The following is a 14,340-nucleotide window of genomic DNA, read 5'->3' as shown; positions in this document are numbered from 1 at the left end:
ATCTACCACGAAGTCACTATTTTTCAGGAAATCAGGCTAAATATATATATATAACTATGAAGATACCCTAAAGACCTGGGAATCTACCACGAAGTCACTATTTTTCAGGAAATCAGGCTAAATATAACTATGAAGATACCCTAAAGAGCAATGAGGACGGTGCTACTTCCCTTCCCGATGGCTCAACTGGCCTGTGGCGAGTGGAAGCGACTTTGCAAAACACAACAGAAGTCACATTTATTGTGTAAAAAAACCCTGAAAAAACAAACAACAAGGAGATGTACAAACACTTCAAAACGCCAAGGGCCCCGGGGAGCTCAGGTGCCCGCACAGTGCATTCCATTTCTTATTACTTTCCAGTGCTATTTTACAGTTTCTCCCAAAGTATCTCCTGAACCTGAGAAGATAAATCACATTATTTCCACATTCAACATCCAGTGCCTCCCTAAAGAGCTTTGCTCCGAGCTGCCTCTCAGTCCTCCACCTTCTCATACTTTGCTGTGGCCGATGGTGCCCTCCTCCTCCTCATCTTCCTCAGCGTTGACAGGAATGTAGCCCCCTTCCCTGGGCAAGCACCAGCACCAGCCCGCGCCGCTCAGATCCACCGCCCCGATGCTGAAATCCCGCATCTCCAGGATCCTGAAGTCCACGGTGTCCAGCTTGGAGTAGATCTCATCGAGCTCTTGACAATAGAGCCGAGCCATCACGAGGCCGATCACCTGCAAAACAGGAGCATTAAAACCACGGCAGTAGTGTAAACCCTTCCTGAAGGTCTTCTCCTCCAAAGGAGTGGTGTCACCTGAACTTCCAAACCCGGCCACGAGACAAGAGAGGACAAGCTCCAGTAAAATCTTCCACCAAGGCAACAGGGTCATTGCTAAACTCATTAATGACCACGTCCATGTCACCCTCCTCAGCCCTGACAGTGGGATGTGGATCCGTTGGACGTCACCAGCACAAAGAGAGGGGCAGAGGTCCTTGTTAAAATCAAGATATCGCTGCAAGCCCGGTGCCACCCGGGTCATTTCCCACATCCCTGCTGGCTGCCAGGGAATTAAAAAATACCCTTTAAATCTTTAGGAGAAGGGAAAAAAAAAAAAAGAAAGCACGTTCATCAGCAGAAGATTTCAAGCACATCGCTGTGATTTCACCTCTGCGGTGGCCACGAGCACCAGGCGACAGAGCTATTTGCAGACCAGGCACTGATGAGGGGCACGGTGGCAATCAGAGCAATTTCAGCTCAAACTGCATTTTTTATACTAACCCTTTACCCACCTTGACTACCGATCTGTAGAAATTAGATTTATTCCCAATAAATCCCCCCAGACCCTTTGGTGTCAGCACCAAGATACACACAGTGTGGTTTTAGAGATATTTTCAATGCAAGAGACAGGATAGAAAAGGACAAGACCTTATTTTTTCCTCATTTTTGAGGCTAGTCAACACGTTTTTCTGCATAACCATTCCTTGCAACAAAGATCAATAAATAACTGCGTTGCTCCTGTATCATCCATCAGCTGGAACCTCCTGTACTATTGCAGCATGTTGCTTTTGGAGCTGAAAAATGTTATTAATCATTTCCCTGGGTCCTAATTGATTCATTAAATAGTCTGGAAAGTGGGAACACGAAGAGAAAGGTAAACGGGGATAAGAGCAAAGCGTTCTCAAGCATCTTAAATTAGGGACCATTTTATCCCGTAGTGGAAAGGGAAAATTGTTTGCCCAGAGGAGGCTGCAGAAAATGGAGGCAAAAACTCCACAGGGAAAAAGCAAATCAGATAAACATCACCCAGAGAGATGAAAGCAAAACAGGGAAACACAAACATCACCGGGGTTTATTAATTTGCCTTTCAGAGACAAAGAAACACCCCGCCATCTACATCAGCAGCCTCTGCCTTGTGCAGAAGTTGCCCCAAAACAGCTCAATATTTATTTTGCCTCCCCCATATTCACCCGGAGGTGAATTTCCACCCCCAGGATCGACAGCTCTTCCTTCAGCAAGTCACGAGAAGGGGAAAACCATGTCCCTTGAGATGCTCTCCCAGCACGGAGAGTCCTTCCCTGAAGTCCTGTAACGGTTTGAGGAACCCACAAGAATTTATCGTCCTTTAGACAATTATTCTCTCACCCCACGGTCCCTCCCCACTTGGGAAAAGGAATTGGGGAAAAAAGCTGCAGCCTCAGGAGGAAAAAAAGCTCTGGCACCGGGGCAAGGAGTTCTCAGGGTCGCAGCCATCCCAGGAAAGATACTTTCAGCAAATTTTCTCATTTCTCTAGAATGGGCCATTCTGGGGAGAAAATAGTCCTGGGGGCAGCTTGGGCTGAGTGCCTGGGTCTCGCTCCTCATCATCCCCATCCCTGGGGAGCTGGAGAACACCAAGACCTTGAGACCACCCCCAGAGCTGGAAATATTCCCCCAGAGGGAATATTTTCACCAATTCCCTGCGCCTCTAAAAGCACAGTTTTTCCCCAGAATTAGAAGAAACCTTACTGAAAAGTAAAATTACCGAAAGAGAAATCAAACCTGTGTCACTTAAACCAGGACAAACCCTCACGTGGAGCTTGCCCCGTTCCCACCTTCCTAATTGCACCCACCGATCCTCAAGAACGTTCTGCTTATTTGACGTTCCACCTAATTACTGATTACAGGATTAATCACCAAAAGAACAGATGAGGTGCTGGAGGCTGCTGTGTGGTTATGGCTGGCAGGGCTTTCTCGATTGTGGGAATTACAGAGTCTGCCCCATTCCTGGAGGGGTTCAAGGCCAGGTTGGAGAGGGCTTGGAGCAACCTGGTGTGGTGGGAGGTGTCCCTGCCCAGGGAAGGGGGTGGGCTTTAGGTTCCCTCCAACTCTAATGATTTGATGATTCTATGAAATGATGGATTCGTGCCATCAGGCTTCTTTGCTGTGGAGGACAACTGCAGATGCTGAAGTCTGGAAAAATCTCAACCATTTGTTATCCAAATGGCCCGAAATCAAGTTATCTCATAGCCCCATTAACTTTTCTGTACGGATCTGCGTAGCTCCCCGCTGCCCTCAAAATACTCACTGCTGAGCTGCATGTTCTACATCCGTCTCAGCAGGTAACTCCTTCCCAAACACTCAATGGAATGATTTCATCCTGCGTGTGGTGACGGTGTTTATCTCCAACTCAAACCACAAGAGACACATTCCCTCTCCGAGGAACAAGACTGGGCTGTGCAACCTCACCATCGCCTGGGATGGACCTGGCTTTTGCTGGCGAAGCAAAAATAACACAGGCCAGCCAGGGTTCTGCTCTCCTACCCCATATCTGTCCCCTCTTTGGTCCCCAAAAGCCACCGATACCTCCAGGCAGGGATGCAGGAGGTCAAGGCTGGTTGGATGATGCTTGGAGATGGCTCCATCTCTCCGTGAACTGTAGGGAGAGCCCAGAGCCACCACTCCCGTGCGGATCCGGATAAGAAGATTGTGCTAATCCATATTCAACGGCAGAGCCTTTAAGGATTTTAAAAGTTTTAAAATAATATTTAAATGTATGTCAAGCTCTAGCATTATTTACTTCTATTAGCGTGTCATCACTGGGCAGATTAAAATCCCACCGCTGATACGGTGAAAGGACCAAGGAAGCAGAACCCTTTGAAATGACAAATTTCAAGGCAAGCGTGTCATTTTTTTTTCTGCCCTAAACCAAACAATAATTCAGAAAAGATTTGTGTTTACAATAAAACGCATGCAAATGAAGCCAATTCTGCAAAACCTGCCAGGTTTGGGGGCATCATCGTCCCTCCCTGCTCCTCTCCTCCCGGCGGCGATGGGATGGCCGAGGTACCGGAATATCCTGGTTAAACCAGGGATTTCTTGGAATAAAATCACTCCAAATCCTCAGTCAGCAGCCTGCATCCCACAGCCTTCGCTCTCCTCTGAGTTATGAACCTCCTTCCATTCCAGCTCGGCTCTAAATATCCCCTTTCACTTAATGAAAACAGAAAAAGCTGTCAGGAATATAGATGCCTTCAATATCTCCAGCACCAAGGGCACCATGTTTTCCCCAAGTAAAGAGACTTCGAACGCGAGCGCTGATTTTATTGCCTCGCCAATATGAGGGAAGGCGTTATTGCAGAGGAGCATGTTAACAAAATGTATCAAAGATGAGGGCAAAAATATTAAAAAGCTGCTTTTCTCCCTGACTCCCCCGCCTCGGGATGGTAATCACCGGCGAGCGAGGGGAGAGCTGCTCGGGAGTGACTGCTCGCGGGTCATTTAAAGTTGGAAAATTGGCTCTTTTTTTATTTCTGGCTGGCGTTCAGTGAAGTAGAGAATCCACCGCTGCCTCGGGGGGTCTCTCATCCTCCACTTTCAGAGCTTTTTGCTGGGGGATTTAAATGCACAGGGGTTTCCACGGGGGGTACAAAATCATCGAGTAGCTGCTCTTATAGAATGCAAGAGGCAGTTGCGTGCATAAAATAAAATCCAAAGACCTTTGCAAGGTCTTTCCCCTTAGCAAGGGAATCAATAAAGCAGGCAGACCCACTGGAATGTCACAACGTGATTTTATATATATATATATAAAATTATATATTTTTTTTTTTGCAATGATATTGCAATAGGAATTGATATATATATATAAAAATTTGTATTGATAATGCTATTTGTAATTTGGTGGCACCCAAAGCGGTGACAGCTCTGGAGAAAACCCACCCTGCAGCTGACATTCTGTGAGATTTACTGCCTCGTTTCCCACCCGGACGCTGTAGGAGGGAGCGTGCAAAGGTTTGCACAAGCACAACCTTCCCACATCCTTCCCTTTGCACACACGCGTTGCCCCCCTCGCCCTCGGCTCCCCCCGGCCACCACGAGCAAGAATCAAGAAGAGAAACTTTGCAAAACCAACTTGGCATCACCAACTTAGAAGCAACAATAATCAATGTGGCCACACAGACACCTGGATTATTGTATTTTAACCCACTAAGCACAAGATGTTGGACCAGGAAGGAGATATCCTGTTGCTTTGTTGTGGTTTTTTTTTTTTAATTTTTAAAGAAAAAATTAAATATCCAAATGCACAGCAAAATGGAAGGGGGGGCAGATGTCTGCTGCCATTTCCCACCTCTCCAGCTCCTCCCAGTAGCAGCTCAGTGGCCTCGAGGAGATCCAAAGTGGCATTTTGCAGCTGAAGACCTTGATGTCCACCTCTTGGCAGCACTTTGGGACCTACCCTGGAAAGGCACGGCTGAAGTCTGCTCCAAATTAATCCAATTTAGGGTAAGGACCTTTTGCCTCTTCATTTTTCACCCAGCTAAAGGGTGAGGGGGACGTCGGCTGTGAGCGAGGGCCAGCCATAAATTCTCCCATCCAAGCAGCCGGAGGAGATTTATTTCCATTGGAGAGAATAAAAAATAATTGCTCCAAAGCACAAATCCTTAGGGATTTTGTCCCGGATTCCCAGGAGCTGTACGATGCTTACAAGCCACCTGGGAGGATGGGGAAATAAAACCCATTCATCACTTCCAGCTTTTCCTCTCCTCCCACACCCCTCAACCAACCTCCTCACTCCTGTTTCTCCCGTCCCCTCGAGAGGGACCTCCCTGCCCCGACCAAACCATGTGGGGACACGCGGCCAGGCGAGGGCAGGCTGATTATTTTCGTGTTTTATGCCCTGATTATAAATGCTCGTTTAATCCCAGAGGGTTCCCGTGGACGTCTGCAAGTCCCTGCTGCTGGAAGACCCTCGAGTTTTCTCTCCGCAAAACAGCAAAAGCCCAAAAAGTGAATTAAACCCCCGTGATTTTCTTCCTGAACTTGCAATTATTTCTAGCCAAAGTAAAAAAGTGACATTAATTATAACTGGGTGCCGTATCGTCATTAAGCTACGGGTGTTGGCCTGTCTGGCTGAGCAGGGACACCATCCTGCTGCTGTTCCCAACCCATCGCTCCAGAAAATAAATACTTATTGGCCCTGCCACAGCAAATGTCTCACTTCATCCACCGCTATTACTCCAAGGCATGAAAAATCATCTTTATATTACAAGAGATATCCAGAAGAGATTGGAAATACATGGTCTGGTGGTTTCAATGCCCGTTCTCCACTCTTTTTTGTGGTGGCAGTGAAGCATCCTGGTTCTCCGACTCAGATAAACCCGAATATCGCGCTTCTTGGGATCAACGCTTGCTCTCTCCTTCAAAGCCCAAAGCTCTCCTGCCCCTTGGAGCTGAGAGCAGCCAATGAAGACTTTTAAAAACCATTTCCAACAAGACAACATCAGTTCTAATTACCTATTTCCTACCAACATCAGAAGACCAAAATTAGATCGGTATGGAAATTTGGGATACTTTAACTCAACTTTAACTCAACTACCAACATCAGAAGACCAAAATTAGATCGATATGACAATTTGGGGTACTTTAACTCAACTAATGGTTATTCCTTCTCTTCTTCTGAGGAAGAAGCCTCAAGTATTTGAGGCTATGCCCCAATTTCTGGGGTTCTGGTGCAGCTCGGAGCCTTCTGCTAGACACAAGCCACGTATTTCTGTCTCCCATGTAGGTGTTGTAAATTTTATTATGAGGCTCTTTGGTGCTCAGCTCCATCCTCCCCAAGCCCCAGCCTTTCTCACTGTCTCATAGTGGCTCCACTTCTTTCAGATTAAACATGTTTGCATGAGGAACAGATCTCAAGGGGGCTGGCGTGGCTGAGATCTAACTGCAATGTCCTCCTCACTGGGAAATCCCCGTTGATTGATGGATCTCCAAATCAGCATCTTCCATGTCTGGTGAAAGGAAGGACGCTCGGAGTCAGGAATGTTTTTGGAAGTAAAGAAGGAAAGGGCTTAAACCCTCATTTTCACATTATTATCCAATGAGAAAAAGGTCTGGAGAACCACAGCTGCTTTCCCCCAGGAGTGTGCCTACACGTGTGCATGGGCAATGTGATCGGTGGCTCCATTTGGGGTGGAAAGGCTGCATTTTGGGCCCTCGCAGAGCATTGGAAAGGACCTCAGCTCCTCCAGTCGCATTTTCCTGAGCGATCAAACACACAAGGCTCAATTTGGCTTTTGCTTAACCAGGGCAAAAATCAAGGATGGAAAAGGCACCAAGAAGATGCTCGAGAGCCTTTGCAGGGGGACGGTGTGATTAACCCCATCCCGCTGCACCGCGGTCCCAACAAAACCAGCTCTGGCCCCGGAGAAAATAATCCATCAGCCCAACCAGGGTCTTCTGCAGGAGAAATTTTCTGCAAGAAAACCCTTTTCCAGGCAAACCTCACTGGCTACTCTGCAGGCCTGCACCCAGCTCCGGAGGATTTTGCCCGTTTTGAACGGCTGTAAAGCTGGATCCTGCTAAACAGAAGAGTTGAATCATTTCAAGCTTTCCCAGAGCTAATCAAGTAAAAGGCAAGCATTTATCTTTTATTGGCTTTTCCTTCCATAAATTGATATTTATAGACTGGGCTCTCGTAGAGGGCATGGACTGCAGATGGAAAAATCCCTTTTATTTCCCTTTTCTACTACATTAAGCACGCGCCAGCCGCTTGAGAATACACCGCCTTCCAGCCCCTGCAGCAACTAAGATATTAAAAAGCAAACAAAATACAAATTAATCTTGCAAAGAAAAAAAAAAAAAAGAGAACTTTGGCAATACAAAGCCCTTTACAGCAGGAAACATTTACCATTACTGTCACCAAGAGACGGAGACGCCAACCTGCAAAATGCCCCTTGCAAGCCTAATGCTGCATTTTTGAGAATTGAAATAGTTGATCTTCTGGATTTATACTCTCAAGGGGGGAAACACCTACCTCTGCACCGATGCCCCATTACTCTGTAGCTGCTCCCAGCGCAGAGCCCTGGAGATTGATGGAATATCAAAGCGAAACCGAGGAGGCAACAATTTACTGCGAGTCCAGTCGGCTGTGCCGCGGAGTCGATAAATATTAACCCTTGGCAGTGATCTTCCGGAGATATTTTTGTCTTTTTAATGGGACTTGGGCCACTTTCTGCTTCTTTAGGATGAAGAAAAAGGGGTTGAAGGGCTTTTTTTTGTGCACTTTTTTTCTGCTTTATTACGGTGGCTACGTCTTCACCTTGCTAAGGAAGATGAAATACCGTCAGAAAACACCCCCTGCAAAGACACAGGAATGGAAAAGTTGGAGATGCTTTTCCTGAGGTGAATATAAAAGCTCCTGAAGTAGCACCTGGGCACGGCAAAGGGGAACTCACAAATCTTTTTGGCTTATTTTAAACTACAAACGGGTTTTATGCGTGTTGTAAACTCCATGGATAATCTTGCCAGAGGCAGGGAAGGTAGAGACGGAGCCGCTATAAAACAAATTTACGTGCTCTGCTGCACCTGCTGAAAGATCTGGGGCTGCTTCATAATTAAACACGACGAAGACGAGGCCACAATGTGAATTTGCCATTGACTGCCAGCAACTAAATTAAAACGTCTTTTTGAGAGCGATTTGGCCTCGGTGTGCAGGCTGGCTGAGAAGAAGGGCAAGGAGACGGGATTGTTACCGGAGAATGAAACATGGGGGAAAAAAAGAGAATTAAAGGTACTCTGCAAAGGCAGAAAAATAATTGAGTGGCTGCATTTACCCTTCGCTCTGAATGAAGTAAGAAAAATGAACGCAACCCCTTTCCCACTCCTCAAATGGGATTTTTTTTTTCACATCGCCTGATGGTTGGCTTAAAAAAGGCAGAGATTCATTATTTAAGAACGATCATAAAATCACAAGCTCCCTCTGCCTTGCACTGGCCGGGACAGAGGCTGGCAGCCGCGTGGTGATGGACCCAGGCAGGATTTTTCCTGCTTTGGGACCTGCTCAACACCCAACAGGACCCAGCAGATTTACAGTTTTCCCTGAACCCAATTAGAGATGCCCACAGGCATGTGAGAGCAAAGCCGAGCAGCCTGCCCTGCACCCTTCGCCTCTTGCACAGATGTTTGGGGAAAAGCAGAGAAAACTTAAAAAATCAACACCTTCCCGTATGGTGGAAAGCCAAAATTTGATGGTTTCCTACATCTGAGCATGATGGAAAGACAACACCCAAAGCAATAACCAACCACTTGCCACGGGCACCCTAGTTCATCCAAAACTTTTCTTGGGTCCTTCTTTCTGCACAAGAAGAGCCAGTTGCTTACCCCAAATCCAAGCACAAATCTCGGACACTCGGGTGGTGAACATCAGCCAAGTTCCAACCCCCAACCTTTGAGCCCTCAAGCCACTCATCATCACATATGAGGCTGGAGTTTGATTGCAAGGAAGAGCAACACTGTGAGGAGAACCGGGCAAAACCCAAAGCTGGACTCAAAATGTGGATTAAGGACCCAAGTCTCTCCCCAGCAACCTGCAAGTTTTCCACCACCGTGGTCTGCAGCTCCACGGAGAGGCACATGTCCTGTGTGGGACATGACAAATACCCCAGGGCCAAAGATGGGACAGGTCAATACATTCACCCTTCCCAAAGTTCAAGGCCATGTCACCTCCCCGTGTCAACGGTGCCAACCCCTTCCCTCTTGGATCAGCAATTCGAGGACAATATTCTCACCCCAGGTTTCTGCTGGCAGCTGCTGGGCATGAAGCTGTTTCTGGGCTGACAGCTCCTGGCAACACAGATGGCCATTTATAACTTAATTCCCTCCAAAACTTGACAGAATCAAATCCGATTTATATTTAAAACCTGGAAATCGTGAGCAGATGGGAAGAGTGAGGTTCTTCATCTGAAGAGCATTTAACGGCACGCCAGAAAAATCATAACGCTTGCTGAAAAGCACTTGATATTCATCAAGGCTCAGCAATCCTTATTGCCATCACTGGTTTTCCTCCCCATTCTTTCCAGTTAAGAGCATCATGTTGGCAGGTTAATGGGTAACGCAACAGGCAGCTCCTGTAATGGCTCTCGACATCCTGCGAGGCAGATGGAAGCGGTCGCCTCCGTTTCAGCACTTTCTCACCCCATTTCTTTGCCCATTATGTTTCCCGGTGGTAGCACAGCAGAAGCCCATTGCTCATCTGCATGCTTTGGAGAAAGCACTTTAGAAACGTGAAGCACCACAGCGAGGACTGGGTACAAACTGTTCCCCCGTCCTGGTTTTCCATTTGGACCATCTGAGAGCTCAAAGAGGAAAGTCCATCCTTTGAAAAATTAGCTCAACACATCTCATATTTCCCCAAAAGCTTCTGCTTTGTTCAACCCCTAGTCTACCTTTCGCTGCAAGTGGAAACACATTAAAAAAAAAGAAAATAATTTAATTCCCATTTAGATAAAACCCTGTATCTGGAAAGCATCACCAGATACCTCCAGCAGCAAACCCAACATTACATTCCAATGAGGTAAAAAGAAAGCTTTCGCTTGTGTGTCTTGAAAGGAATCAAATAAAGGGATCAAATCAACACTAAATCACCAAAGTTCTGTCAAAAATAAATCTGTAAACATCCTAGAAAGATATTCACCTCCTTGCTAGCACAGTGCCAATGGTGCTGCAAAAGCATAGCCCCAGCTGCAACCCAAAAATTCTTTCCATAACGAGCATCTGTGATAAGGAGCTTAATTACCTGTGCTGGAAAGTTGCTTGGATCCTTAAGGCATCATTAATGGGAAATAGATTTCACGAGGGATGGCAAATTCTGCTAAATTTACAATTATGGTTTATTTTGCTTGATATTTATGTTTTGTTTGAAGAGTATAAATTTACAGCGCAAGTAAAAACAAATATAAAAGGATTATCTGTGCTAACATAGGCATGCCTTGCTTTTAGATGTCATTGCTTGATCAATAATTAGATTTCAGGAGCTCGTTACGAGACAGGCAACACCACAGCCATAAACTGTTCTCTTTGCTAAGGATGCTCTAGGAAGCACTGTTACTTTTTCCACCCAAGACACTGATCTTAGGGGTAAACAGAGGAGGAAAAAATAGCTAAAAATGAATTATTTTCCTTCTCCAGCAGGGGGAAAGAAGCTGAGAGGATAAAATAAATCTGTAAACATCCTAGAAAGATATTCACCTCCTTGCTAGCACAGTGCCAATGGTGCTGCAAAAGCATAGCCCCAGCTGCAACCCAAAAATTCTTTCCATAACGAGCATCTGTGATAAGGAGCTTAATTACCTGTGCTGGAAAGTTGCTTGGATCCTTAAGGCATCATTAATGGGAAATAGATTTCACGAGGGATGGCAAATTCTGCTAAATTTACAATTATGGTTTATTTTGCTTGATATTTATGTTTTGTTTGAAGAGTATAAATTTACAGCGCAAGTAAAAACAAATATAAAAGGATTATCTGTGCTAACATAGGCATGCCTTGCTTTTAGATGTTATTGCTTGATCAATAATTAGATTTCAGGAGCTCGTTACGAGACAGGCAACACCACAGCCATAAACTGTTCTCTTTGCTAAGGATGCTCTAGGAAGCACTGTTACTTTTTCCACCCAAGACACTGATCTTAGGGGTAAACGGAGGGGAAAAAATAGCTAAAAATTAATTGTTTTCCTTCTCCAGCAGGGTGAAAGAAGCTGAGAGGATACCCAACGGGATCCACCACGTACCTGTGGAAGCAGCAGGGAGCAAACGATGCTCAAAGTGGTCCCGAAGTTGTCTTTGAGCCAGAGTCCGATGGCGTGGATGCAGCCTCGCACGTGGATGACGTTGAGCAGCTCCAGGCGCTGGAACCAGAGCAGAGAGAAGCATCATGGTTTTCATTGAGATGCTGAGTTTGGGGAGAGATGCTGAGTTTGGGGAGAAATGCTGAGTTTGGGGAGAGACGTTGGGTTTGGGGAGAGACATTGGGTTTGGGGAGAGACTCTGGGTTTGGGGAGAGACTCTGGGTTTGGGGAGAGACGTTGGGTTTGGGGAGAGATGCTGAGTTTGGGGAGAGACGCTGAGTTTGGGGAGAGACGTTGGGTTTGGGGAGAGACATTGGGTTTGGGGAGAGACTCTGGGTTTGGGGAGAGACTCTGGGTTTGGGGAGAGACGTTGGGTTTGGGGAGAGATGCTGAGTTTGGGGAGAGACACTGGGTTTGGGGAGAGACGTTGGGTTTGGGGAGAGATGTTGGGTTTGGGGAGAGATGCTGGGTTTGGGGAGAGACGCTGAATTTGGGGAGAGACATTGGGTTTGGGGAGAGATGCTGGGTCTGGGGAGAGACGTTGGGTTTGGGGAGAGATGTTGGGTTTGGGGAGAGATGCTGGGTTTGGGGAGAGAGGTTGGGTTTGGGGAGAGACGCTGGGTTTGGGGAGAGATTCTGGATTTGGGGAGAGACACTGGGTTTGGGGAGAAATGCTGAGTTTGGGGAGACACGCTGGATTTGGGGAGAGATGCTGGGTTTGGGAACTGATGCTGGGTTTGGGGAGAGACGTTAGGTTTGGGGAGAGATGTTGGGTTTGGGGAGAGATGCTGGGTTTGGGGAGAGATGCTGGGTTTGGGGAGAGACATTGAGTTTGGGGAGAGATGCTGGGTTTGGGGAGAGATGCTGAGTTTGGGGAGAGATGTTGGGTTTGGGAAGAGATGCTGAGTTTGGGGAGAGACACTGGGTTTGGGGAGAGATGCTGGGTTTGGGGAGAGACGCTGGGTTTGGGGAGAGATGTTATTTCTTGCATTTGCTCCTCCTCACAAACCAAAGGAGAAGCACTGCATGACAAGTGTTTGGGAATTGATTTCTTGGATTGGCCCTTTCCTTGGGTTTTCTTCCAAAAAAACGTCCCTGGGAGCTACAGACCATATGCCCGGGGGCACTGCAGCTCTCTGCTGTGATACAGCCCCGCGGCCACCCCCGAAGGCCTCAGAAAGCAGCTTCTCTCCTGCCACCGAGCCTCAAAACACAACCTGGGACCAGCATTTCCCGGGGCTGATACAGAAAGACCACGCCAAAGCCTCCAGGGACCACCCAAACATGTCATGAGCCCGAGCATCACCCTGAGATGCCAGGGAAAAGCAATAAAAATTAATTTATACACAGCAGCCGCCCGCGGTGGGGAAGAGCTTACCTGGAGATAACTGTTTTGTTTTAGGGGATTTGGGGAAGGAGAAGCAAATCTCGTACGTACAAAGGAAAAAGGCAACATTACCTCTTTATCAAGCGTCCTGTATCCGCACAGGGTGTTAATGACTTCTCCAGGGACCTGAGAACAGACAATTTGTGAACAGGCTTAGCTGGGAGGAAGCTAAAAGGGAAATATAAGAGATAAGAATAAAAAAATAAGAAATAGAAGAGCTCGCCTCGTTGCCTGGATCATTCAGTGTCGCACAAGGCTACCCCTGAACACCGCTTTGCTGCAGCGGGCTCCTTTTTCCCCAAATGCAACGCTGAAGCCATGCACATTGGCAATAAGTTGTTGAGGTTTTTTATTTTATTTAGGGTTTAAACCGTATTTCTCCGTGGTTTCTGCTGTTTCGGAGGATGCTGAGGTCCCCCCATCCCTTTCCCAGCGATTGGAGCTGGGACCACCTCCACATCACACAAGCATTTAGCAAAGCAGCTCTTTCAACACATTCCCTGGATTTTCTCCCTGTTTAATTCCACCTTTTCGGACACCGTCAGTCGTCTCTCTCCTTCATAATAAAGGGAATTTCACAGGGATTAAATGTATTGGGCTCTCCAGAAATCAAGCAAGAATTTCCCCAAAGTCTTCCAGCATTTTGGGGAGAAATGTGAGGATTTTAGACAACCCCAAGGCTTCGACCTTTTTGGGTCAACAAAAATGTTTCAAGAGCTACAGCGAACGAGAGAAATCCTGGCCAAACCCTGCTGTTTGGGACCTTTATAAAATAAATTCAAACCTAACTCCTCTGCTTCTGTCAGGATGGAAAGTGGTACATTTTTTGGGTTACAAAACTGATTCCAGCTCATCCCAAATAAATCAAAGCCGGAGAGTAGCTCTAGTACATCCTGAGCTAGTTGGGTACTTTGCACCTCCAGGTCCATTGATCTTCTGATGGTTTGGGGTTTTTTTTGGGCTTGTTTCATAGATCAAACAGCAGCTCCCATAACACCCTGTATTTCCAAAGGGGCCTCGTGCCCATAAAATAACAACGTGCTGAAATGATTACGCTCTCAGAAAGATGGCTTTGACAACCAGTAAAAGCTCCAGAACAACAAAACAAAAACATCCCGTTCTTCGGAGGCACAGAGATGAAAAGGAGAAATGTGCACATTTAGGTGTAAATTATGCTTTCCTGCAAGATGTAGCATAAAAGAAATGTGCACCTCCGGACAGGCTCCGACCATAAAGCTGCAGCTCGTTCCTCCTCTAATTGGCAGGGAAATTATTCCAGTGCTACCTTACCCAGAGCTTCTGTAGCCACCACGTTACTCACAGCCCTATCAAAAAATCCCACCTCTCACCGCTTCAAAACACTGTTTAC

At 46.7% G+C, this 14,340-nt stretch overlaps 1 protein-coding gene across 1 annotated transcript in view; it reads right to left on the bottom strand.

The window, feature by feature from the left end:
- Positions 1–262: 262 nt before the first annotated feature.
- LOC106889947 (tetraspanin-15-like) overlaps positions 263–14,340 on the bottom strand; it is a 74,077-nt gene continuing 59,999 nt past the window's right edge. Inside the window, exons 7-8 of the mRNA XM_014945469.1 lie at positions 11,528–11,644; positions 263–719 (exon numbers count right to left, since the gene is read on the bottom strand). Coding sequence (XP_014800955.1) covers positions 489–719; positions 11,528–11,644 — 348 coding nt within the window. The 3' untranslated portion in view covers positions 263–488. The remainder of the gene's footprint in view (positions 720–11,527; positions 11,645–14,340) is intronic.

Source organism: Calidris pugnax, unplaced genomic scaffold (assembly GCF_001431845.1).
Source record: "Calidris pugnax isolate Ruff unplaced genomic scaffold, ASM143184v1 scaffold120, whole genome shotgun sequence".
Taxonomy (NCBI): Eukaryota; Metazoa; Chordata; class Aves; order Charadriiformes; family Scolopacidae; genus Calidris; species Calidris pugnax.
Note: the sequence above shows the minus strand (reverse complement) of the source record. Positions and strands in the feature narration are given on the sequence as shown.